The following is a 27681-nucleotide window of genomic DNA, read 5'->3' as shown; positions in this document are numbered from 1 at the left end:
ATAGTAATCAAGTGGTAACTTCAAGTGCTTAGAACCTTCCCTAGCCGAGGGGCACTGAGGACAAATACTGCGCTCCAGTGGCTGGGGTCAGGCATCGATCCTAGTCTGTGTGGTGATGGACTTGCCCAACGAGGGACTGGAAGTGGGCTTTTGTTAGTTACAATGTTGACCCATTTTGTGTCCTTTTCTATCTCTGCAGCTTTTAATTGGTTTTGAATCTGGAACTCTGGTATTGTGGGACCTTAAATCAAAGAAGGGAGAGTACAGATACAGCTACGACGAGGTAAACACATGCTTGTGACAGAATGCAAATACTGTACATTGACATGAATTAAATAATTGGTGAGTAGCATTTGTAGTTTTCCTTGCCATCTTGTTTGATACTTGGAAGCAATTTACATTTTCTCCACGAGTAAGTCTGGAAAATATATTCATCTTTATTTGAAGACGTCGCCTTTTGCTCTATTTAATTGACCATTTCTGTGATTGTGGCAGCAGTCACAGGCATGTTCCTTTCGGACATGTGAGGAACTATTTTCTCTTGCCACTAATTCTTGGTCCTTGAGGCGCAAGAATGATTCAAACAGCAGAAATTTTGAACCTCAACTCCTTGAATCTATTGACCGGAGGAAGCCCTTGCCTAAAATAGTGTTTGCAGAGCCTTTCATCAGAGGGTAACTTGGCTTTGTTTGGACATTGTCCAAGATTTCAGGGAGGGTGGAAGACCGGCAAAGTTGACAACAGTGCAGGGCCTTTGAAGTTGCAGCTCCCTTCATAGGTGACTTAAAAATCGCATCAAGTAACCACATCTGGTCTTGCAATAGAAAATGGGCCCATAAATATTAGGATAAACCACTCCAATTCTATTCAACTTTGAATAACCTCTTTCTTAGAAGGCAAATCTGCACTGTTAATATTTCATTTGGTATTGAAATGGATTTGGTCCAGGCCTGAGTGGTTACAGAAGTCCTGATGGGCAGCCAGATGGTTGTCTCCACATTATTGAGGGCACAGGTATCTAGCGGGTTTTGGAAGTCAGGTGTGGGTGTTCACTGCTTACATCTATATATTAAAATCGGTATGTCCTGTTGCCTGTAAAACTTCCCTTAATGTTAAATTTTAACTTTCAGTGCTAATTGTTCCAACACCTGTCCCATTTTTTATTGCCTGTGACACCTGTAGGTAGTGCTGGAATAGGGTTTTCTCATTTACAGCATTTAGCCCTTCGTCACAAGCGCCCTGTACAATTTCCCTATTAAAAACATTTGATTTGAGTCTATCTGTGGCTCCAAGCTCTGACCACTAGGTGACACTGGAGATGATTTTCCCCTCCGTTCTGAATGATTACTGTGTTGAGGTGAGTAACCAGGTGAGATGTTCAGTTTGGTTAAATTTTAGCTTTCTATTTAAATGTTCAATTTCCCCTCCAAGTAATATTTCTCACAGAATTTATTCTCAGCCCTTCCAAGCTGGGCCTCCAGTTATTGGCCACCCAAATTCCCTCTTCAGCGCTTGAGAGAGACTTTCCATTTTATACAGCGGTATTTTATACATCAGCGTATTTGTATTTCAGTATTTTTATTAACATATATTTTCAATGTTCTTGGTCACTTCTGGCCTCCTGCAACTGCTCAGTTTCAGCGGCCCATTCTCTGCTTCTGCTGCTGATCCCAGCGCGGCTGCTCTCTAGGGCCATTTATTTCTCTTCCTCCTCATTCATAGAAACATAGAAAATAGATGCAAGAGTAGGCCATTCGGCCCTTCGAGGCTGCACCGCCATTCAATAAGATCATGGCCGATCATTCCCTCAGTACCCATTTCCTGCTTTCTCTCCATGGCCCTTGATCCCCTTAGCCGTAAGAACATAAGAATTAGGAACAGGAGTAGGCCCTCCATTCAACAAGATCATGGCTGATCTGGCCGTGGACTCAGCTTCACTTACCCGCCCGCTCCCCATAACCCTTAATTCCCTTATTGGTTAAACATCTATCCATCTGTGATTTGAATACATTCAATGAGCCAACCTCAACTGCTTCCTTGGGCAGAGAATTCCACAGATTCACAACCCTCTGGGAGAAGAAATTTCCCCTCAACTCGGTTTTAAATTGGCTCCCCTGTATTTTGAGGCTGTGGCCCCTAGTTCTAGTCTCCCTGACCAGTGGAAACAACCTCTCTACCTCTACCTTGTCTATCCCTTTCATTATTTTAAATGTTTCTATAAGATCACCCCTCATCCTTCTGAACTCCAACGAGTAAAGACCCAGTCTCCTCAATCTGTCATCATAAAGTAACCCCCTCATCTCCGGAATCAGACTAGTGAATCGTCTCTGTACCCTCTCCAAAGCTAGTATATCCTTCCTTAAGTAAGGTGACCAAAACTGCATGCAGTACTCCAGGTGCTCACCAATACCCTGTACAGTTGCAGCATGACCTCCCTGCTTTTGTATTCCATCCCTCTCGCAATGAAGGCCAACATTCCATTCGCCTTCCTGATTACCTGCTGCACCTGCAAACTAACTTTTTGGGATTCATGCACAAGGACTCCCAGGTCCCTCTGCACTGCAGCATGTTGTAGTTTCTCCCCATTCAAATAATATTCCCTTTTACTGTTTTTTTTTCCAAGGTGGATGACCTCACATTTTCCGACATTGTATTCCATCTGCCAAACCTTAGCCCATTCGCTTAACCTATCTAAATCTCTTTGCAGCCTCTCTGTGGTCCTCTACACAACCCGCTTTCCCACTAATCTTTGTGTCATCTGCAAATTTTGTTCCATTACACTCTGTCTCCTCTTCCAGGTCATCCATGTATATTGTAAACAGTTGTGGTCCCAGCACGATCCCTGTGGCACACCACTGACCACCGATTTCCAACTTGAAAAGGGCCCATTTATCCCGACTCTCTGCTTTCTGTTAGCCAGCCAATTCTCTATCCATGCTAATACATTTCCTCTGACTCCGCGTGCCTTTATCTTCTGCAGTAACCTTTTGTGTTGCACCTTATCGAATGCCTTTTGGAAATCTAAATACACCACATCCATTGGTACACCTCTAGCCACCATGCTCGTTATATCCTCAAAGAATTCCAGTAAATTAGTTAAACATGATTTCCCCTTCATGAATCCATGTTGCGTCTGATTGATTGCACTATTCCTATCTAGATGTCCCGCTATTTCTTCCTTAATGATAGCTTCAAGCATTTTCCCCACTACAGATGTTAAACTAACCAGCCTATCATTACCTGCCTTTTGTCTGCCCCCTTTTTTAAAAAAAATGCATTACATTAGCTGCTTTCCAGTCCGATGGTACCTCCCCAGAGTCCAGAGAATTTTGGTAGATTATAACGAATGCAACTGCTATAACTTCCGCCAACTCTTTTAATACCCTGGGATGCATTTCATCAGGACCAGGGGACTTGTCTATCTTGAGTCCCGTTAGCCTGTCCAGCACTACCTCCCTAGTGATAGTGATTGTCTCAAGGTCCTCTCTTCCCACATTCCCGTGACCAGCAATTTTTGGCATGGTTTTTGTGTCTTCCACTGTGAAGACCGAAGCAAAATAATTGTTTAAGGTCTCAGCCATTTCCATATTTCCCATTATTAAATCCCCCTTCTCATCTTCTGAGGGACCAACATTTACTTTATTCACTCTTTTCCGTTTTATATATCGGGAAAAGCTTTTACTATCTGTTTTTATGTTTTGCGCAAGTTTACTTTCGTAATCTATCTTTCCTTTCTTTATTGCTTTCTTAGTCATTCTTTGCTGTCGTATAAAATTTTCCCAATTTTCTAGCTTCCCACTAACCTTGGCCACCTTATACGCATTGGTTTTTAATTTGATACTCTCTTTTATTTCCTTGGTTATACACGGCTGGTTATCCCTTCTCTTACCGCCATTCTTTTTCACTGGAATATATTTTTGTTGAGCACTGTGAAAGAGCTCCATAAAAGTCCTCCACTGTTCCTTAGTTGTGCCACCGTTTAGTCTGTGTTCCCAGTCTACTTTAGCTAATTCTGCCCTCATCCCACTGTAGATCCCTTTGTTTAAGCATAGTACGCTCGTTTGAGACACTACCTCCTCACCCTCGATCTGTATTACAGATTCAACCATACTGTGATCACTCATTCCGAGAGGATCTTTTACTAGGCGATCGTTTATTATTCCTGTCTCATTACACAGGACCAGATCTAAGATCGCTTGCTCCCTTGTAGGTTCTGTCGCATACTGTTCTAAGAAACAATCCCGTATGCATTCTATGAATTCCTCCTCAAGGCTACCCCGTGCGATTTGATTTGACCAATCGATATGTAGGTTAAAATCTCCCATGATTACTGCCATTCCTTTTTCACATGCCTCCATTATTCCCTTGATTATTGCCCGCCCCACCGTGAAGTTATTATTTGGGGGCCTATAAACTACGCCTACCAGTGACTTTTTCCCCTTACTATCTCTAATCTCCACGCACAATGATTCAACATTTTGTTCATTAGAGACAATATCGTCTCTCACAACTGCCCTGATATCATCCTTTATTAACAGAGCTACCCCATCTCCTTTCCCTTCTTGTCTATCTTTCCGAATTGTCAGATACCCGTGTATGTTTAATTCCCAGTCTTGGCCACCCTGCAACCACGTTTCAGTAATGGCCACCAAATCATACCCATTTGTAATGATTTGTGCCGTCAACTCATTTACTTTGTTTCGAATGCTGCGTGCGTTTAGGTAAAGTGTTTTAATACTAGTTTTTAAACCATGATTTTTAGTTTTGACCCCTCCTGCAGCCCTTTTATATTCATACCTATTGTCCCTTCCTATCACCTTGTGGTTTACACTTACCCCAGTGCTACTCTGCTCTGTTGCCTCCTGCCTTTTGCATTCTTTCTTGGGGTTCTGTTCATCTGAGCTCTCACCCACTCTTAACTAGCTCAGAGCCCTCTCCTGGGTTCCCATGCCCCTGCCAAGCTAGTTTAAAGCCCTCCCAATCGTACTATCAAAACTACCCGCGAGAACATTGGTCCCGTCTCTGTTGAGGTGTAACCTTTCCGACTTGTACAGGTCCCACCTACCCCAGAAACGGTCCCAATTGTTCAGGAAACGAAAGCCCTCCCTCGTACACCAATGGGAGAGTGGAGAGCACCAGTTCCAACTGTCACAGGACGAGAGAGTGGAGAGCACCAGTTCCAACTGTCACAGGACGAGAGAGTGGAGAGCACCAGTTCCAAGTGTCACAGGACGGGAGAGTGGAGAGCACCAGTTCCAACTGTCACAGGATGGGAGAGTGGAGAGCACCAGTTCCAACTATCACAGGACGGGAGAGTGGAGAGCACCAGTTCAAACTGTCACAGGACCTCGTCCATACTGGGCTATGGCTCAGCTTACACCCAATATCTAGCAGTTCTGCACTCTGGTGACTTTTATTTGAAGCTGCTTAGAGCCAAGGGCAGAGACACTGCTGCACAAGATGAGTTGCGCCCCCTCCCTCCTGAGCCCCTCCCTCAGCCACTCCCGCCTCCCGCCATTCCTCTTTCTCTTTCCCAGACTCGCCCTTCCCCACCTTCACCTCTTTTCATGTCTCCTGTTCTCCTCCTTCATCTTCCTACTCCTCCGGGAGGCAGAGACAGGACGACACTGATGGAGAATGTCAATGAAGCAGGAACTTGAGCATTGTCACAGGAGATTAGTGATAAGAATGCATGGTATGTTACAATGCTTAATATTATAAAATATTCAATTCCTGAGTAGTGGTGCCAGTTTCTGAGGCAACCAGTAACGCTATGCCACAATTTTGAGGCCAATAAAATAGTGCTACAGTATTTCTGCTCATATTATCAATCACTTTCACTCTGCACTGCTGGCATGCACCAATGTGTCTCAACACCAGATGCACCTTTCTAATCTCTGCTGGCTCAATTATGGCCTTCAGTGCCTGCCATTGAACATTGGGCACAGTCATTTCCATTTAGACATGCCCATAGTTCTAATAAGGGAGATGATATACTTGGATATAATTGAAAGGAACGAGGTCAGCTATAAATATTACTCCAATGTTTTATTTGATTTCATGCCTTTCAAAACATTACCACTAACAAGCTGCTGACTTTCCAAGGTTTTTAATCTTCTTTATGGTCCTATGAATATTTTTGAGGGCAAGAGACTCTGTTCCAACCCCCCCCCCCCCCCCCCCCCATCCTGCACAATAACTTGCCTTTATATAGTGCCTTTAACATAGTCCCAAGGCGCTTCACAGGAGTGTAATCAGATAAAAATTGACACCAAGTCAAAGGAGGAGATATTAGGACAAGTGATCAAAAGCTTGGTAGAAGAGGTAGGTTGTAAGGAGGGTCTTGTAAGAAGATAGAAACACACAGGTTTGGATAGCTGAAGACACGGCTGCCAATGGTTGGGCAAAGAGAGTTGAGGATGCACAAGATGCCAGAGTTCTTAGTGTGTTGTACGGCTGGAGGAGGTTATGGAGATGGGATGGGATGAGGCCATGTACTGAGAACGGTAGCTTCTTTCTCTGTTCCCAGCTGTCCATATGCTGATCTATTAGGTCACCAGCAATTATGCTGGTCTATTAGGTCACCAGCAATTATATTGTGACCATTTAGTTATTAAATGTTTCTTGTTGAGCTGAGCTAATGTTAAATTGATGCAGTTATTAATGGTCATTACCAATGTTCTTTCTTACTAATGCTATTGTGTACTTGATTTACTAGTACAAAGTTTATTTTATGCAGGCTATCCATTCCGTGGCTTGGCATCATGAAGGAAAACAGTTTGTTTGTAGCCATTCAGATGGCAGCCTTACTATCTGGAATGTAAAATCTCCCATCAGACCTGCACAGATTATTACACCACATGGTAAGTGAAAACCTGTTTTTGAGGTCTTCACAGCCGATAGTGTATTACTTCAACTTATTCAAAGAATTCTTGCTGGAAACTTCAATTTAAACAAAACCCATTCCCTCTAATGCTCATTGAGGTTGGGTGTCTGTGCTTATTGCCTATCTATAGGTATTTGAACCCATTGGTTGATGTTTCTAACTGGTACAATATTTATTCATTATTAACTTTTCTTTCACACTGAGCCTTGTAATAGTTTACAACTTGCTGTGTCTGTATCTTTGTATTGCTTGTGTAGACTGTAATCTAGCCCAAGGTGTCCTTCCTGTTCTTCCAGAGTCTAAATATAGCCTATATTGTAGAGCAAATTTGAGTCACAACCTGATGGCAAACAGCAATTCCTTAGCTACAGCGCATGTTGTCCTGAGCTGTCAAATCAAGAAAATAATGCTCAGTAAAAGCATGCATACTACCTTGCAGATGGCCTCAAAAGGAGGTAGCTAAGATGGGGCACTGCATGAATGGAATGGAATGAGCTAAAACTTCTCCCAATGGATCCTACCCAGCTGGGAAGTCAGACAAGGGGATTTGTTCCAATTCCTGATTTGCTAGACTCTGTTTAGTAATACAGGTTGAACCTCCCTTATCCGTAACTCCCTCAGTCGGAACCTTTCCCGGCCACCGGGTGTCGCATGCGCACAACACGGCCAGTGAAAAATTTACATATCAATGAAAAAGAGATTTACATACCAATGAAAAATAAATTTACCCAACTTCGGATCCGACACCGCAGGGCCCGACGGCCCGCCAATACCTCAGGGCCCATTCGGCCCTCCGACCTCCCTCCTCCCCCCCCCCCCCCCCCCACGCCCCACCACAACCCGTGCCCCACCACAACCCGTGCCGACTACTGCAGCATCGAATGAGTGCCGGCTTCCCTCCCTCACCAACCCCCCCCCCCCCCCCCCCCTACTGGGAGTGTAAATCATTGAAAGCACTTGACCTCCCCTTATCTGGAACCCACAGGACCTGCCCTATTCCGAATGAGATATATTTCCGGATCAGGGGAGGTTACACGTGATCGCCCCTTATCCGGAAATATCTCTCATTCGGAACAGACCAGGTCCCGAGAGTTCCAGATAAGGGAGGTTGAACCTGTAGTTCTTTGAGGTTTTGCTCCAAAATAAACAACTCCTCAGGAGAGGCAGTTCTTCCTTAATAGGGAAGGATGACCAACTGCTCCAGCGCATTAGCTGTGCTGGATTATAGCATTGGGTTCTGCATGTTCTTGCACAAGAGCATAGCGTTTCATTGTACACATTGGTTCTGGGGAGCAGAATGAACTAATCAACACTCCAGTTAATCAAAACTTTGCTTTCAGGAAAGCTACCAAAAGATGGAAAGAAACCAGAGCCCTGCAAACCCATCCTAAAAGTGGAATATAGAACCTGTAAATCTGGGTATGTGTTGACTGCTCTTCACAAATACTTCTGTGAATGTTCTGTACATTGAGTTGTCAATAGTAAGAGTTTTCTATTTTGTGTGTCTCAACAATTATTGGATGTTGTCAGGGCCCTCTTTAACAGTAACATGTACTCTTAGCCACTGCTCCTTCTAGTCCTTGGAAATACTTGGTGTTGAAGTCCATGTTGGGTTCAGAGAAATTTTAGAGTTCAGTATGAAATATTAGCGAAGTATTTATGCAAACAGGTAAATAAATGAGCATTCATTATTTTTGTCCCCTATTTTGCCCTGCCATCTCTTACGCAATGAAGGCCGATGTAAAGTCAGGTCAACCGGAGAAGCATTTAGGAGGATATTTAATTTAGCCTACATTTCCAGATAGGATGAGGGAGCTATTTACTGTGTTGGAGTACACTCAGCTACCAGTAACTCACTGTTCCATGAATGTAGTGTTAGCTTTCAGAAGGAGAGGATTCATGGATTTCAGTTTGGCCTCTTCAGTATCTTCTTATTTTGTGCTTTGAACATGTGGATAATATGATTGAATCTGAGCAAGGCCATGCTGCCTTTGAGTATTGGGCAATCTGAGTGTTTCCTGTGTTGGCTTAAAATTGGCAACCAGTTGCCAACAAATATAAATTTCTTGGATTGTTTCAGATTCTGCTGCCAAGTCAGATATGCCTCCTGTTCAGTATTCTGTAGGGGTTTGTTTGTTGCTAAATTGTTTCTAACTTGAATGGCAAATGCCAGGTTGTGGGAATAGCCTTCAGCACTTCAATACTATTGATACAAGTAGTACTGTTGTAATTTGTAGGTGCGTTACCTCATGCGTACAAACCACGACAAATTGTGCCAACATTGCTGGTGTTTTACATCAAACGCATGCATGGGTCTTGAGATGTAGGACTTCAGGTAAAAAAAAAGAATCTTGCCAAAATCAAAGTAATATTCTTTCATCAACAACCACTCGCCTACAGAGAACTTTGGGAGGGTGAGGGGCAGGAGGAGAAAGAATAGTGGGTACAGCAAAATTAACAGTAGTTATAGTTTTAACCTCTTGTAAATAATTGTACGATTGTTCTCTTGATTTTGCAGTTTGAGGTGTTCAGTCCATATTACTAGTGATGCGTCTCAGTCAAAAGGGTTCAGGTAATATTTGTCATGGGATCAGATTCTGTACACCTCGTGAGCAGTGAAGGTCCAGAACCTTAGCACGAATTGTAGGGGAAAATAACTCAAGAATGAACTTAAGGGATTTAAGGAGTATGCCCCTGGAAAAGCACAGTTTGATGGAGGACAGCCAGCTAGAATTTAGGAAAGGGAACTGGTACCTCAAAAACTCAACAAAAAATGAGTCTGTCTTGGTGCAAAGGGGAATGCAACAACAGACAGAACCTCCGCTGTCTACCATAGTGGAGGAGTCCCTATCTCCCCCAGATGCATAATGGAAATTTATGAAACAAGAATGCTGTAATAATAATTTGATGATGCTGGTGGCAGATTTCTGAACAAGTTGGAGTTGGTGATGTGGAGCTGGGGATGTTGGAAAAGCCATGTCCAGAGGTGACAAGGTGTGGATAAGGGTTTCACTGGCAGTGGGTGGGGAAAGTTCAGGACAGAGGCAGGCCATGTTTTGGCGGTAGAGGTAGGCAGCCTTGATGAGTTTGACCAGCAGTATGCACGGGTTTTGTACCATTGGGTTGAGCTTGGGCATTTGTCCCAGGAAGGAGATGCAATCAGGGCTACTTTTTGGCGGGTGTCAAACAAAAAGGCCATACCAAATACCGAGCTGTAAGTAATTCTGCGCCGTCCAAAACTTCATAAGCAGTCTGTCAGCACAGTGCCAGTCCCGAATGGTGAAGCTTGGTATCCTTAGCATATAAGTGAAATGCTAAGACCCCAAGGGGAAACATATAAATGAGGAATGTGCCCAAGGAAGGAACCTTTTGGCACACTAGCAGTGACTAGTGAGCAATGGAGAACAAACCATTGAAGGAGAGTCCAAAACTAGGCGTCATAATTATATGATAATCATTGAATCCAATAAGGAATTTAGGAAAAACTCCTTTACCCAGAGAGTGGTTACAATGCGGAACGTGCTACCATGTGGAGTATTTGAGGCAAATAGCAGAGATATAGATAGCATATCGGTGTTATATATGTATACTTGTATTTACTCTGTACAGCCACCAGGGCTCATCCCCTGGAGTCCCAAAGGATCCCATAATCCCTTGGGAGCACAGGTATTTATGGAGGCTTCACAAGTTCGAGAGGCACTCTGGAGACCTGCAATAAAAGACTACGGTCACACTTTACTTCGAGCTCAGTGTTCAGTCTGACTCTTTCTCCTTACACAACAATAGGGAAGCTAAATAAGTACACGAGGGAGAAAGAAATAGAGGGATATGAAGTAGGTTGGGAGGAATTGAAGGGTTCCCTAAACCTCTCTGCCTCTTCACTTCTCTTTCCTCTTTTATGGTGCTCCTTAAAACCTATTTCTTAACCAAGTTATTAGTCATCCATCCTAATATCCCCTCCTTTGGTTTGGTGTCAATTTTTGTCTGATTACATTCTCATGAAGCGCCTTGAGATGGTTCCCAACATTAAAGGTGCTATGCAAATGCAAGTTGTTATTGTTGCCATGTTACAACTCTTTGAATAATTGTGCATGGAATACACAAGATGGCAGGACAATATTCTGTCCATTTGCTACAAATTCTACCTTAGATATTCTCTCAACGCAGGAGTGTGCCCATACTGACCAGTGATAGTTGGGGCAAATGCAGAGCTCCTTCCTCATAAAGAAGTGAAATAGGAAACCATGACACCCTGTTCCAGTCAGCAGACTAGATGCATGCTTTTGATAGCCATCTCTGTGTTAGCACTGAATTTTATTACCTCCAGTCATCATCATAGACAGTCCCTCGGAATCGAGGAATACTTGCTTCCACTCCTGAAGTGAGTTCTTTGGTGGCTGAACAGTCCAATTGAAGAGCCACAGACTTTGTCACAGGTGGTACAGATAGTCGTTGAGGGAAGGGGTGGGTGGGACTGATTTGCCGCACTCTTTCTGCTGCCTGCGCTTGATTTCTGCATGCTCTCGGCGTTGAGGCTCGAGGTGCTCAGCGCCCTCCCGGATGCACTTCCTCCATTTGGGGTGGTCTTTGGTCAAGGTCTCCCAGGTGTCAGTGGCGATGTCACACTTTATCAGGGAGGCTTTGAGGCCCTTATACATGGCCACCTTCAACCTTACAAAGGCCTTTGACACTGTCAACCGTGAGGGTCTATGGAGCGTCCTCCTCCGTTTCGGATGCCCCCAAAAGTTTGTTACCATCCTCCGCCTGCTCCACGATGACATGCAGGCCGTGATCCTTACCAACGGATCCATCACAGACCCAATCCACATCCGGACTGGGGTCAAACAGGGCTGCATCATCGCCCCAACCCTCTTCTCAATCTTTCTCGCCGCCATGCTCCACCTCACAGTCAACAAGCTCCCCGCTGGAGTGGAATTAAGCTACAGAACCAGTGGGAACCTGTTCAACCTGCGCTGTCTCCGGGCCAGGTCCAAGACCACCCCAACCTCTGTCGTCGCCTGCTTCTATGCACATACAGAGGCTGAACTCCAGGATATAGTCGATGTATTTACTGAGGCGTATGAAAGCATGGGCCTTAGGCTAAACATCCATAAGACAAAGGACCTCCACCATCACCTCCAGTATTAGTAACTGGACAGTGTGTGCATTGTCTTGAACTCCAGCGTGTTAGCACTGTGCATTCTCTGAACTCCAGTGTATTAGTGGTGTGTGTACTCTGAACCCAGTAGTGTTAGTGCTGTGCTTTCTCTGAAATCGGTAGTGTTAGCTCTGTGCACCGTTTAATACTGTCGGTGACTTTAATGAGGATGTGGAAAGTAGGCTCTGATATTGCTGATTTGTATGAATAATGGGGCAGATCAAAGAATGAGGAAGAGAACAGCCAAATTCAGAAAGATTGAATCCACTGGGCCAGTGCATATGTACAGTTCAGTATACAGAAATGTAAAATTATTGGTCTGAGAGTTTGAGCTTGTTGAGTGCCCCAGTAATACAGTGTACTTATAGAGAGTCGGAGCTTGTGTTTCAGTACAGCAATAAACAAGGCTGGAAATGATCATTGTCCCCATAATTCAAAAAATACACATGTTTCTGTTTGTCTTTTCTCTCTCTCTCTCTTTCTCTCTCTCTTTCTCTCTCTCTTTCCCCTCTCTTTCCCCTCTCTCTCTTTCCTTCCTCTCTCTTTCTTTCCTCTTTCTAGTTCCCTCAAGTTCCTCTCTGGCCAATCTTTGCAATGTATTCCTCACCCCCTGTGTAAAGTAATAAATTTAAACTGTCCGTTCACTGTCCCTGTTCTGAGCTTCAGTCCATGGACAATTTATGACTACATCAAACATATTGTATGGTAGAGTTCAAACATATATGGATAGAGTTCATCTCTGTCCCCTACAACATTGAATATATCAATAAGATCTCTCTCAGCTGCCTTTTTTCCACTGCCAATATTCCCCATTGCTGGAGGCTATCCTTGCAGCTCAGTTGCAAATCTGTTTATTTACCCTTCACTGTGCCCTCTCCAGTACCAGGATCCCCTCATACAGGGCCCAAGTTTCCACACGATAAAAAACGGGCGCCCCTCCGAGCTGGGTGCCCGTTTTTCGCGCCTAAAATGGCGCCGGAAAAAAAACACGCGATTCTGGAGCGCCCTGCAGCTCCTTGTCTGTTTGGCGCGGCGCCCAGGGGGGCGGAGCCTACACTCGCGCCGATTTTGTAAGTGGGAGGGGGCGGGTACCATTTAAATTAGTTTTTTTCCTGCCAGCAATGCTGCGCGTGCGCGTTGGAGCATTCGCGCACGCGCAGTGTGAAGGAAACATTGGCACTCGGCCATTTTTGTAGTTCTTTGTAGCTGTTTAATTTTTAAAATTTTTTTAATAAAAGCACATTGCCATCAGCACTAGAAGGCTGCAGGAAGCCTCAGAAAGTTGAGGCAGCCGTTTCCCTCCCCCTCCCCCTCCTCCTCCCCGCCCGCCGTCGGTAACAAACGGCTTTCTCTCCCCCCCCCCCCCCCCCCCCCCGGCGGGAACGAACGGCTTTCTCCCCCCCGGCGGGAACGAACGCCTGCAGCATTCTCCCTGGCTGAAGCACTTTCACACAGGTAGGAAGATGGTTTATTTCATCTTTTCTTTGCTTATAAATGTTTATTCAGGTTGGATTTATTTGTATAATATTTGTAGAAGTATAAATAAGGATTTATTATAAAATTTAATGACTTCCCTTCTCTTTCCCCCCCCCTCCCTCCACCTCGTTCTGGACGCCTAATTTGTAACCTGCGCCTGATTTTTTAATGTGTAGACAAGGTTTTTTCAGTTCTACAAAAATCTTCACTTGCTCCATTCTAAGTTAGTTTGGAGTACGTTTTCACTGGAAACTTTGAAATCAGGCGTTAGTGGACGGACACACCCACTTTTGAAGAAAAAATTCTGTTCCAAAGTGGAACTGTTCTAACTGACTAGAACTGCAGAAAAAAAAATGTGGAGAATTGCGATTTCTAAGACAGTCCGTTCTCCACCAGTTACTCCTAAAAAAAAAATCAGGTGCAAATCATGTGGAAACTTGGGCCCACAATTACCAGAATGTTACACACTACTGCAGGCGGTGCTGGGCTGGTGCCTTGGGTACGTTTATTTTCACTTGGTTTGACCTTTGGTCTATCCCTCTGACCAGGTGCCCGAAGGTATTGGCTACTATTTCAGGACTAACACCAGCTCACAGTATGGTGCTCTCATAAGTTAATTAATGTTTTGTATATTTAAAGCTTCTCTACAAATGCCAATATTTGGCTTTAACCTGTCTACAGAGACCAAACGACATTGATAAATTACCCTTTCAAAAATATTAAGCATCCATTTCCTCACTGCCTTTTCATTAAAGGCAAGCAGTTACAAAGCATTTCAGAACATAATTTTGTGAAGTGATTGTTAAAGAAAGAAAGACTTGGATTTATATAGCACCTCTCACGATCACCAGACGTCTCAAAGCGCTTTACAGCCAATAAAGTACTTTTGGAGTGTAGTCACTATTGTAATCACTGTTGTTGATCAATTCTGCAGAAGGACTTTTCACTTATGTTATCCATTTCTCCACAAATTTAATTAGCACAAAAATTAAAGGATCATCTTCTCTTTAGGATATTGCAAATATGTATTCCAAGTACATTCCAAAGGTGTATTCCAAATATAACTTGCACATTGCTTGTTTTGAAAGAAGGGTATTCCAGTAGCTATAAGCTACTAATAGCAGTAAAATATTAATTTGAGATTTAACTGTTTCCTATCACTTTAGCATACTTGGTTCAAACTAATATTTATAATTTTTGTTTCCAGAGATCCTTTCATCATTTTTTCAGGAGGTCTGTCCTATGACACTGTAGGGAGAAGACCGTGCTTGACAGTGATGCATGGGAAGAGCACTGCAGTACTTGAAATGGACTACCCGATTGTTGACTTTCTCACTCTCTGTGAAACGCCATATCCTAGCGGTAGGTTTGCCCGGTTTGAACCAGCTGTGACAACTTTGCATTCTGCAACATCTTCCCGCAATTCCTGAAAACAAAAATCAGTCAAAAATGTATTTGCTTTTCATAGATAAATCGCATTTGAAGTTTACACTTAGCAGCTAAATCTTATTTGTGGAACATTTTGGATGTGAACTATTCACAGGAAAGTAAAGGACTTGCATTTCTACAGCATCTTTCACAACCTCAGGTTGTCCCAAAGCGCTTTACAATCAATGAGTACTTTTGAACTGTAGTCACTGTTGCATTGTTAGGGAAACGTAGCAGTTATTTTGCACACAGCAACTCCTACAAACAGCAATGTGATACATGAACAGATAATCTGATTTTAGTGATCTTGGTTGAGGGATAACTATTAGGCATGTTACCAGGGAGAGCTCCCCTGCTCTTCTTCCAATGGTGCCATGGAATCTTTTACGCCCACATGTGAGGGCAGACGGGACCTCGATTTAACATCTCATCCGAAAGATGGCACCTCCGACAGTGCAGCACTCTCTCAGTACTGCACTGGAGTGTCAGCCTAGATCATGTGCTCATGTCTCTGGAATGGGGATTGAACCCATGACCTCTTGCTCAATCATGAGTTCTATCACTGAGCCACGGCTGATATCATTATAAAAACATAGCTTTGCCTGAGATTATTTATTCCACAAACCCTCAATCCCTTCAGGTGAGCTTACAGTTCATTGCAATCTATTCATTGATTTTAAATTTTGGGCAAGGGAGGCCAGAAAAAGAGTTGATAAACCATCTATGGTAATACAGTACTAAAGACAGTGTTATCGTGGAACTTTCAACCAGTGCAATGGTGATTCATTTGTGAGCATGTTCGGGTCTAAATTGACATGGTTGCCTGGCGGGAGGGAGAACTCTGATCAGTGATTATTTCTGCAAGAACCAAGCTTGGCTTTTGATGGGCTGGTGACATCTGTACAGATATTTGTGGGCTACACTGTCCCAGCTGCCTGATCAAGGAGGATCTTGGGGAGAGGGCCCTTCACCATGGGCTGTAACCGCTGGAGTGTATGGCATCTCCCAGTGATACCTTCACCATGGGCTGTAGCTATTGGAGTGTGGGTCATCTCCCAATGGTGATGCCCTCACTGGTTAAACTGCCAGCTCCTGTCACTGACAGAAGAATTCGTTGGCATCGGTACCTGTGTTGAGAACAGATGTTAATTTTTTTTTTTAAACTAGAATTCAGTAAAACCATCTTGGGCTTACATTTTGCTCTTGTGTTTTACTCAAACCCTCAATCAGATTATTGCCTGTGAATCATTCTCAAAATATTTATTCTCTGCGAAGTTCAAAAGTGCTTTACTGGATGTGAATATAGTGATTTAGCTACTCCTGTTAGTTAAAGATTCCTAGATTCACCAGTCTTGGAAATTGCTTTTGCCCCATTCATAAAGTAATGGTTTTAAACACGTGCTATATTGCAGCTCATTGTTCACTAATCGGAAGATTATGTAATTTTTATGGTCAATTCTGTGTTAATCAACATCAACAATAACTTGTATTTATATAGCACCTTTAACGTAGTAAACTGTCCCAAGGTGCTTCATTGGAGCATTATCAAACAGAATTTAACATCGAGCCACGTAAGCAAATCTTAGGTCAGATGACTGGTCAAAGATAGGTTTTAAGGAGCGCCCTAAGGAAAGAAAGAAAGGTTTAGGGAGGGTATTCCAGAGCTTAGGACCTCGGCAGCTGAAGGTGCGGTTACCAATGGCGGAGCGATTAAAATCGGGATGCACTTAAAGCCAGAATTGGAGGAGCGCAGATATCTCGGAGGATTGTAGGGCTGGAGAAGATTTCAGAGATAGGGAGGAGGGAAGCTGTGGATGGATTTGAAAACCAGGATGAGAATTTTAAAATCAAGGCTTGCGCAACCGGGAGCCAATGTAGGTTAGTGAGCACGGGGATGATGTGTGAACTACGAGTTAGCATACGGGAAGTAGAGTTTCCAATGGATTTACATTTATGGAGGATGGGAGGCTGGCAGGGAGTACATTGGAATAGTCAAGTCTAAAGGTAACAAAGGCAAGGATGTGGGTTTCGGCAGCATATGAGCTGAGGCGGGGTGGATCGGCGATGTTACCGAGGTGGAAGTAGACATTCTTCGTGATGGCATGGATATGTGGTCGGTAGCTCATTTCCAGTTCAAATACAACACCAAGGTTGCAAACTGTCTGGCTTAGCCTCAGACAGTTGCCAGGGATGGAGTCGGCGGCTAGGAAATGGAGTTTGTAGTGGGAACTGGAGAAAGTATCTTTGGTCTTCCCAGTATTTAATTGGAGGAAATTTCTGGTCATCCAGTACTGGATGTTGGACAAGCAGTCAGACAATTTAGAGACAGAGGAGGGGTCTAGGGAGATGCTGGTGAGGTAGAGATTGGTGTCGTCAGTGTATATGTAGAAACTGACGCTGTGTTTTCAGTTGATGTCATCGAAGGGCAGCATGTAGATGAGAAATAAGAGGGGGGCCAAGGATAGATCCTTGAGGTGCACTCGAGGTAATGGTGCAGGAGTGGGAAAGAGAAGCTATTGCAGGTAATTCTCTGGCTAGATAAGATAAGTTGATAGATAAGAATAGAACTAGGTGAGTGCAGTCCCATCAAGCTGGACAACGGTGGTGAGGTGTTGGATGGGATTATCAACCATGTCAAGAAGAACAAGGAGGGTAGTTTATCGCTGTCATAGTCACCAAGGGTGTCCTTTGTGACTTTGAGATGAGCCGTTTCGATACTGTGGTGGGGTGGAAACCTGATTGGCGGGCTTTAAAAATGGAGTTCTGGAAAAGATGGGAAGAAAAGGGATGTTGAAGATGGGGCAGTAGTTTGCAACGATGGAGAGGTTAAGGGCTGTTTTTTTTTTGAGCGGGGTGATGACAGCAGATTAGGCGGAAAGGAGGACAGTACCTGAAGAGAGAGAATCGTTAACAATATCAGCTAACATAGGGGCCAGGAAGGGAATGGGGTGGTTCGCAGTTTAGTGGAAATAGGGTCCATGGCAAGCTGGCATTTATTCCGCCATTCACACCCTATCTAGACTCACCTTTTTGTTTCCTAACCTGTGCTATTACTATCTTAATTTGGCCCATTATCCCCTTTGTCTCTCAAATCTCTTCTGCCTTTATCCCTATCATAGACCTTCCCTTTTGTTCTTTGAACCCCCTTTCAGAGCCCCAGCACGTCCTTAATAATCTGTTACATTTCAAACTATTGCCAGTTCTGACAAAGGGTCATCGACCTGAAACATTAACTCTGTTTCTCTCTCCACAGATGCTGCCTGACCTGCTGAGATTTCCAGCATTTTCTGTTTTTATTTCAGATTCCAGCATCCGCAGTATTTTGCTTTGTATTCACAAAATGTAGATTATGTTAGCCGAACTCCCACTAGCATCAAACTCTTAGAAAAATCGAACTCTTCTTATTTCTGTAGAGTATTAACTGTAGAAAAAAACTGTAAGGCTAAACGCCACATCCTTTTTTGCCCCTTACAATCCCACCAAGAGCCAAAAAAAACTCCAAACACTACTTGGTATTGAAGAGATAAAATAAAGTAAATGAAAATAGCATTAAACTCAAAATACAGAAAATATACAAATGGAAATGTCAATACTTGCGTCCCAATCGTTCCCACTGAGGTTGAACTTCCACATTCTTCTGCCCTCTCGCACTCCCTGACTTATCACAACTCAAGATTTGAAACACTGGAGAATTGTGGAGTGGGGGAGGCTAAGTTAACGAGGACCATTCTTTTCTACTTTCAGTGAAAAATTACAGAATTGCCATTTGATTTTTGCTGTTAGAAAATGTGAAAATTCCAACATATTTACACTGTACTTTAAAAGTTAATTTGTCTGAAGACCTGTTTACCAATCGGATTGTGTGCATGTATTTCTGATTTGTTTTTCTTTTTCATCTTTCTTGCAGATTTTCAGGAGCCGCATGCAGTCGTTGTCCTTCTGGAAAAGGACTTAGTAGTTGTAGATCTTGGACAAAACGGGTAAGACTCTGTGTTGGAAAAAGCATTTGCAGTAATGAATGATCAGTAATCTCTGGGCCAACAAAATTGCAGTTCGTCTATTAATATAGGCTCATAGAATAGTACAGCACAAAAGCAGACCATTTGGCCCATCGAGTCTGCGCTGGCTTTTTCGAAGGGCAATCCAGTTAGTCCCCCACTCCTCTTTTCCCATATCCCTACAATCTGGTCTCCTTCAAGTATTTATCCAATTCCCTATTGAAGGCTACTATTGAATCTGTGTCCACAACCCTATCGGGCAGTGCATTCCAAATCCCAACTACCTGTTACGTTAAAAAAAAGATTTTTCCTCATGTCGCCTCTTTCTTTTGCCAGTCACCTAAATCTCTGCCCTCTCGTTATCGACCCTTCAACCATTGGAACCAGTTTGTCTTTATCTAAACCCTTCATGATTTTAAACACCACTTTCAAATCTCCCCAGCCTTCTCTGCTCTAAGGAGAACAACCCCAGTTTCTCCAGTCTATCCACGTAACTAATCCCTCATCCCTGGAACCATTCTAGGAAATCTCTTCTGTACTCTCTCCAAAGCATTCACGTCCTTCCCAAAGTGCCCAGAATTGGACACACTACTCCAGCTTGGACCAAACTAATGTTTTTCTCCAAATTTAGCATAACTTCTCGGCTTTTGTACTCTATACCTCTATTTATAAGGCTCAGGATCCCATATGCTTTATTAACTGCTTTGCTAAACTGTCCTGCCACCTTTAAAGATTTGTGCACAAACACCAAAATTGTACCAGTTAGTTTGTACTGTCTCTCATTCATCCTACCAAAATGCATCACCTCACACTTTGCTGGGTTGAATTTCATCTGCCATGTGTCGTCTATTCCACCAACCTGTCTATGTCCTCCAGAAGTCTATGACTACCTTCCTCACTGTTTATTACACTTCCAAGTTTCGTGTCACCTGCAAATTTCAAAATATGGCAGTTCAATTTAAATAAAAATCATTCAGTCAAAGAAGGTACATATTCCTGCCATATCTGGTCACTCTGTTGTACCTTACAGTAACATTTTGATGTCCAGTAGTGGCAGGACTGGAGATGATTGCTTGTCAAAAAGAGGCGCCTGACTGAGGTAACTGTTAAGAGCCTGAGGAAATGGGAACTCCAGTTGGGAGACGTCGCCTTTTAGAGAAAAAAAATTATTTTTAACTTTAGTTAAATACAGAATACTTTCGAACAATCAAAGGCCATTCAATATCATATTCATTTTTAGATATCAACCCTGCCTTCTCACCATCTCACCGTATCACTCAAGGCCACATACCCACCATCTCACCATATCCCTCAACCCACCTAAACAAAAACACAACACTTGAACTGAGGCAGCTCCTCAGTTGCTGACTTTATCCTTGGTTGGGGGATTTTCACCATTCGGACAGCCATATCGCAATATGATCACTCACGTGATGGGTTTGATGTCATATTTCATGCAGCAACATGGACTTAATTGTCTACCCATTCTTCAGCTGAATGCTGGCTATTTTAAAGTGACTGTCTGATAAATGATGATGGTCCTTGTAGGCCTCATTAAAGCTCAACAGAAATGTTTTGGACAGAGTACAATATCCGCGTATTTTGTTAAAGGAGTAATTAGTGGAAAGAAGTGGAACACCTCCATCATCTGTGGGCGAATCCGTGGCAATATGCTTATTTTTATCATAATTGGGTGCTATGGGGTATTCACTGTGTGCGCTCTTTGCCCAATTCATGACTTAAGTTAATAGACGCATCTGACAAGCACTAATTAAAATGACGAGTGCTGTACTATGAGGAATTTAATTTTTATCTGTCTTTTTAATTAACATCTTTTTGCCACTGTTTCTCTTAAGACTGGTTAATGTATGTTGACGGCTTTGTCTTCCAGTTACCCTATATTTGAGAACCCATACCCTTTGGATATACATGAATCACCTGTCACCTGCTGCGAGTATTTTGCTGACTGCCCTGTTGACTTAATTCCTGCACTTTATTCTGTTGGGGCAAAGCAGAAGCGGCAAGGATACAGTAAAAAGGTTTTTAATTTATCTTTTGAAATGTAAAATCTGCATAGTTTGTTCATTAGTACTGTATGCTTTTCCTCTGTATTTTCAATCTCATCTAGTACATAAGTTTACACAGAATTTCCTTGCTGTTTAGGGTATGGTGTGCATCACACCATTAATCTGTTCCTCTTGGGAGAGTACTGTCTCTCTGCTCAATCTGACCTCTGATCCTGCTGCTTATGTGAATAGGCACACCTCTGTATATTTATGGCATTACACCTGTTAACTTCACAGTTCGCGTGTATTCGGAGCTTCTCTTCATTGTTAAATGGTTTGTTTCAAAAATTAGGTTGCTTTTCAAATTTCTGTGACTTAACATAGCATAGGGCGTTTACACCTCGTCCATTTATGATCTCCATGTTGGAGAGAAAAAATGGTGTTTGAACAATACATAGATTTTATGTCATTGATATCTGCAAATAAGCTATAAGCAGGAACAGGTTTCTTTCCTTGAAGCATTAATGCATTGACCACTTTGGGTTTTTTTTCCTTTCAACACCATATTATTTTTAATAACAAGTCTCCTGTGCAGTACTTGATCAAATTGGCCAAATGGCCTCCTAAGCTGCAGACGTCTACGTTTCTGTTTGTCATGTGTGTCTTCAGAGTGGTTTTACACCTTGACTGAGAATTTGGGGACTCCAGCCCTCCTACCATGTTTTCTGCTGTTTTAATTGCGTACTAGTTCAAGATAGAGAGGGAAGCAGAGCACTTGAATGTTTATGGAGATGCCAAGCTGTAATTGGGGAACTTATTAGTGGAGGAATTGATCTTCCTTGCTATTCTCCCTTAAGTAAAGAGCTGGTTGGTAGGGGCTGTCTTACTGGATCCTGTTTTTATTTGAAACATTGCTTATATTTGATCTTTTATTTGATCTTTAAACAAAGCTGGCATTATCTATGCAATAGACTCGTGGGGGTCATGGGCAGTTATTGGTGAGAAATTCATGTAGGAGTGTAGCTCTCTTGTCCACAAGGACTGCCCTAAATGGTTACCTGAATTTCTGGATAGCATATTTTTTTTTAACTATTATGGTGCCTACATTTATTCTTAATATGTTTTCTAGGAATGGCCTATCAACGGAGGTAATTGGGGTTTAGGCACTCAGAGCTACCCAGAGATAATTATTACAGGGTAAGTAAGGAACACCGTGTCTTGTCAGTCTTTACTCAAGATATGCCCTTGTATGTTATATAAAGTATGTTGAGTACTATTCTGTCCTTTAAGTATAAAGCACATCATTTATGTAAAAATGGTCCTGAAACAGATACATTGCATGTTATATTTGTATGTTACTCTTGGTCAACTTGAGACCAATAAAAGTGCGTGTGTATGTTGGTGCATATTCTATTGAAAAATAAATCACAATATACCTTTGTTTTCCTTGCATGGTTAGAATATAACTTCTAAAATTACTGAATCTATACTGCTTTAGCAGGTAAGGTTGGATCCATCAAAGTTCAAAATCCAGTGTCTTCAACTATGATAGGCGATTGTGTATAAAGCATACCATCATTGTTAGTTGGAAATATGATTTAATACTGACAAATGTTGTGCCATGAAATTAAATAATAGCAGACCACCCGTGGCATTACTCATTGTGCGTTTGTGGTTAAACTACAGCAAGGTTGAGGAGAGCAATACATGGCCAGTGAAAAAATTTGAAAAGAAGTTTGTCAGAGATCTACCGAGAGACTGAAATAATTTTTTTGGGTTGTTTCGTGGAAACTTTAAGCCAATTTGTGTGAAGAACATAGACCATATACAACACTACAGACAATCTCTCAGGACATTGCACGAGGGTAGTTTAGAGTAAAATTATGACTAATGTTTAGTTTGGTTGCATTGTAGCCAAACATAACAGAAGTTCACCAATCACTTTAATACCTGTACAGCAAATTTACTGAAACAATATATCACTTGACTGATGCAAGGTAAAACTGTTAGATGCCTTATTGATAGTGAAAGATGGTGGCTTTGGGTATAATATTTGTAATACTATTTTTTCACTTTGTTCACTTGAGCTACAACTAAGCTAATGCTTCTGTTCCTAAAACCTTTTGTTCCCAGTTATTTGTATTATTAGACATAGTTTTGCTCTACCTCCTGAATTGATTTCCCTCTTCAGTATTTCCTTGTTCTCAGTTATTTATATGATATTTTTTTAATTAATTCATTTGTGGGATGTGAATATCACAGGCAAGGCCAGCATTTATTGCCCATCCCTAATTACCTTTGAAATGGTGGTGGTGAGCCACCTTCTTGAACGGCTGCAGTCTATGAGGTGAAGGTACTCCCACAATGCCGTTAGGGAGGGAGTTCCAGGATTTTGACACAGCGACAATGAAGGAATGGCGATATATTTACAAGTCAGGATAATGAGCCCAAGTTTCCACAAGAAAAAAAACGGGCGCCCCTCCGAGCTGGGCGCCCGTTTTTCGCGCCTAAAACGGCGCCTAAAAAAATCCTCGGTATTCTCCACCTACTTACAGGTCCTCTAGCCCTCGGCGCAGCCAGCACGAGCTGTGGGGGGGGGGGGGGGTGGAGCCAGGTCCCGGCGCTGAAAACAGTGCCGGGACCTCTGCACATGCGCGATACACTCGGCACGCAAGTGCAGTAGCTCCAGGCGCCGAACTGTGTGGGAGGGGCCCGAAGCACGCAGCCCCTAGCCCTGTCTGAATGGCCTCACTGGGGCTGCGTGAATGAGGATCCTCCCACGGCCAGCTCCTGCTCCCCGCCCCCGACAAGACCCGACACCCGCTCTCTTCCCCCCCCCCCCCCCCCCCCCCCCCCCCCCCCCCCCCCAGCCGACCGGACACGCGCTCTCCCCCCCCCCCCCCCCCCCCCCCCCCGCCGACTAGACCCGACCGGACACCCGCTCACTCCCCCCCCCCCCCCCCCCCCCCCGCTGACCAGACACCCGCTTCCCCCCCCCCCGACCAGAGACCTGACACCCGCTCCCCCCGAGACCCGCTCTCTTCCCCCCCCCCCCCCCCCCCCCGACTGACCCGACCCGCGCTCCTGTTCCCCGACCCGACTTCCCGGACTGGATCCGATCCGACCTGACCTCTCCCTCCCCCCTCCCTCTCTCTCTCCCTCCCTCCCTCCCTCCCCCTCTCTCTCTCTCCCTCCCTCCCCCTCTCTCTCTCCCTCCCTCCCTCCCCCTCTCTCTCTCCCTCCCTCCCCCCCTCTCTCTCTCCCTCCCTCCCTCCCCCTCTCTCTTTCTCCCTCCCTCCCCCTCTCTCTCTCTCCCTCCCTCCCCCTCTCTCTCTCCCTCCCTCCCTCCCCCTCTCTCTCCCTCCCTCCCCCTCTCTCTCTCTCTCCTCCTCCCTCCCTCCCCCCCCTCTCTCTCTCTCCCTCCCTCCCCCCCCTCTCTCTCTCTCCCTCCCTCCCCCCCCTCTCTCTCTCTCTCCCTCCCTCCCCCTCTCTCTCCCTCCCTCCCCCTCTCTCCCCTCCCTCCCCCTCTCTCTCCCTCCCTCCCCCTCTCTCTCCCTCCCTCCCCTCTCTCTCCCTCCCTCCCCCTCTCTCCCTCCCTCCCCCTCTCTCTCCCTCCTCCCCCTCTCCCCCTCCCTCCCCCCTCTCCCCCTCCCTCCCCTCTCTCTCCCTCCCTCCCCTCTCTCCCTCCCTCCCCCTCTCTCCCTCCCCCCCCTCTCTCTCCCTCCCTCCCCCTCTCTCTCCCTCCCTCCCCCTCTCTCTCCCTCCCTCCTCCCTCTCTCTCCCTCCCTCCCCCTCCTCTCCCTCCCTCCCCCCTCTCTCCCTCCCTCCCCCTCTCTCTCCCTCCCCCCCCTCTCTCTCCTCCCTCCCCCTCTCTCTCCCTCCCTCCCCCTCTCTCTCCCCCCTCCCTCCCTCCCTCCCCCTCTCCTCCCCTCCCTCCCCCTCTCCCTCCCTCCCCCTCTCTCCCTCCCTCCCCCTCTCTCCCTCCCCTCCCCCCTCTCTCCCTCCCTCCCCCTCTCTCCCTCCCTCCCCCTCTCTCCCTCCCTCCCCCTCTCTCCCTCCCTCCCCCTCTCTTCCTCCCTCCCCCTCTCTCCCTCCCTCCCCCTCTCTCCTCCCTCCCCCTCTCTCCCTCCCTCCCCCTCTCTTCCTCCCTCCCCCTCTCTTCCTCCCTCCCCCTCTCTCCCTCCCTCCCCCTCTCTCCCTCCCTCCCCCTCTCTCCCTCCCTCCCCTCTCTCCTCCCTCCCCCTCTCTCCCTCCCTCCCCCTCTCTCCCTCCCTCCCCCTCTCTCCCTCCCTCCCTCCCCCTCCTCCCTCCCTCCTCCCCCTCTCTCTCTCCCTCCCTCCCCCTCTCTCTCTCCCTCCCTCCCCCTCTCTCCCTCCCTCCCTCCCCCTCTCTCCCTCCCTCCCCCTCTCTCTCTCCCTCCCTCCCCCTCTCTCCCTCCCTCCCCCTCTCTCTCTCCCTCTCTCTCTCCCTCCCTCCCCCTCTCTCTCTCTCTCCCTCCCCCTCTCTCTCTCCCTCCCTCCCCCTCTCTCCCTCCCTCCCCCTCTCTCTCTCCCCCTCTCTCTCCCTCCCTCCCCCTCTCTCTCTCTCTCCCTCCCCCTCTCTCTCTCCCTCCCTCCCCCTCTCTCCCTCCCTCCCCCTCTCTCCCTCCCTCCCCCTCTCTCCCTCCCTCCCCCTCTCTCCCTCCCTCCCCCTCTCTCCCTCCCTCCCCCTCTCTCCCTCCCTCCCCCTCTCTCCCTCCCTCTCTCTCTCTCTTTCTCTCTCTCTTTCTCTTTCTCTTTCTCTTTCTCCCCCCCCCTCCCTTCTTCCCCCCCCCCCTCTCACTCTCCCTCCCTCTTCTCTCTCTCTCTCTCTCTCTCTCTCTCTCTCCCCCTCTCCCCCTCCCGCTCAGCAGCACGAACGGCTGCAGAATTCTCCCTGGCTGAAGCACTTTCACACAGATAGGAAGATGGTTTATTTAATCTTTTCTTGGCTTATAAATGTTTATTCAGGTTGCATTTATTTGTAGAAGTATAAATAAGGATTTATTGTCGAATTTAATGAGTTCCCTTTCCCCCCCCCCCCCCACCCCCCCCCTCCTCGCTCTGGACGCCTTATTTGTAATCTGCGCCTGATTTTTTAATGTGTAGAACAGGTTTTTTCAGTTCTACAAAAATCTTCACTGGCTCCATTCTACTTTAGTTTGGAGTACATTTTCACTGTGGAAACTTTCAAATCAGGCGTCAGTGGCCGGACACGCCTCCTTTTGAAGAAAAAATTCTGTTCTAAACTAGAACTGTTCTACCTGACTAGAACTGCAGAGAAAAAAATGTGGAGAATTGCGATTTCTAAAATAGTCCGTTCTCCACCAGTTGCTCCTAAAAAATCAGACGCGAATCATGTGGAAACTTGGGCCCATAGTGTGACTTGAGGGGAACTTGCAGTGGTTGGTGTTCTCATGCGCGTGCTGCCCTTGTCCTTCTAAGGGGCCTGGGACACTCCCCTGAGGATCTCCTGCAGTGATGTCCTGGGGCTGAGATGATTGGCCCCAACAACCGCAACCATCTTCCTTTGTGCTAGGTGTGACTCCACCCAGTGGAGAGTTTTCCCCCTAATTCCCATTGACTTCATTTTTACTCGGGCTCCTTGATGCCACGCTTGGTCAAATGCTGCCTTGATGTCAAGGGCAGTCACTCTCCCCTCACCTCTAGAATTCAGCTTTTTTGTCCATGTTTGGACCAAGGCTGTAATGAGGTCTGGAGCCGAGTGGTCCTGGCAGAACCCAAACTGAGCATTAGTGAGCAGGTTATTGGTGTGTAAGTGCCGCTTGATAGCACTGTTGACGACATGTTCCATCATTTTGCTGATGATTGAGAATAATGGGGTGGTAATTGGCCAGATTGGATTTGTCCTGCTTTTTGTGGACAGCACATACCTGGACAACTTTCCACTTTGCTGGGTAGATGCTAGTGTTGCTGTACTGGAACAGCTTGGCTAGTTCTGGAGTACAAGTCTTCAGCACTACAGCCAGGATGTTGATGGAGCCCATAGCCTTTGCTGTATCCAGTACGCTTAGCAATTTCTTGACATCGAATTGGCTGAAGACTGGCTTCTGTGATGGTGGGGACCTCGGGATTAATCATCCACTTGGCACTTCTGGCTAAAGATGGTTGCAAATGCTTCAGCCTTGTCTTTTGCACTCGTGCTGGGCTCCGCCATCATTGAGGATGGGGATGTTCATGGAGCAACCTCCTCCCGTTATTGTTTAATTGTCCACCACCGTTCACTACTGGATGCAGCAGGACTGCAGAGCTTTGATCTGATCTATTGGTTGTGGGAGCGCTTAGCTCTGTCGATAGCATGCTGCTTCTGCTGTTGAGCATGTATGTACTCCTGTGTTGCAGCTTGACCAGGTTGGCACCTCATTTATAGGTACGTCTGGTGCTGCTCCTGGTATGCTCTTCTAGAAAAGATATTTTTCTTTCTTTCCCAGGGTGAATTTACAGTTATTGTATTGAGACTTGTGTTGGTGTGGAACTGCCTAGGCAAATGTTCCACTTCCTCTTTTCTCCGCCACCCACCCCCAACCTCCTTTCCTCCCTTTACCCAGTTAAAAGACAGAATGAAGGATGAGCTCAGCTAACTGTGTATTTTGCTGGAAAGGGTCTGTTGATAAATATACATCCGGGAGGAAAAAAATGAATGCTAAAAAAACAGTTAAAATAGATGAATGTCATTTAAGATGGGAATAAA

At 45.3% G+C, this 27681-nt stretch overlaps 1 protein-coding gene across 4 annotated transcripts in view; it reads left to right on the top strand.

Annotated features, from left to right (window-relative positions):
- LOC139273272 (syntaxin-binding protein 5) overlaps positions 1 to 27681 on the top strand; it is a 268702-nt gene that overhangs the window by 151939 nt on the left and 89082 nt on the right. For all 4 annotated transcript variants that reach the window (XM_070889953.1, XM_070889952.1, XM_070889951.1 and 1 more), the window contains 7 exons: positions 200 to 283; positions 6740 to 6863; positions 8227 to 8305; positions 14728 to 14882; positions 18856 to 18928; positions 20838 to 20985; positions 22082 to 22149. In XM_070889953.1, coding sequence (XP_070746054.1) covers positions 200 to 283; positions 6740 to 6863; positions 8227 to 8305; positions 14728 to 14882; positions 18856 to 18928; positions 20838 to 20985; positions 22082 to 22149 — 731 coding nt within the window. The remainder of the gene's footprint in view (positions 1 to 199; positions 284 to 6739; positions 6864 to 8226; positions 8306 to 14727; positions 14883 to 18855; positions 18929 to 20837; positions 20986 to 22081; positions 22150 to 27681) is intronic.

This window comes from Pristiophorus japonicus, chromosome 9 (assembly GCF_044704955.1).
Source record: "Pristiophorus japonicus isolate sPriJap1 chromosome 9, sPriJap1.hap1, whole genome shotgun sequence".
NCBI classification, from domain to species: domain Eukaryota; kingdom Metazoa; phylum Chordata; class Chondrichthyes; family Pristiophoridae; genus Pristiophorus; species Pristiophorus japonicus.
The sequence above is the reverse complement of the archived record's forward strand: the minus strand, read 5'-3'. Positions and strand labels throughout refer to the sequence as shown.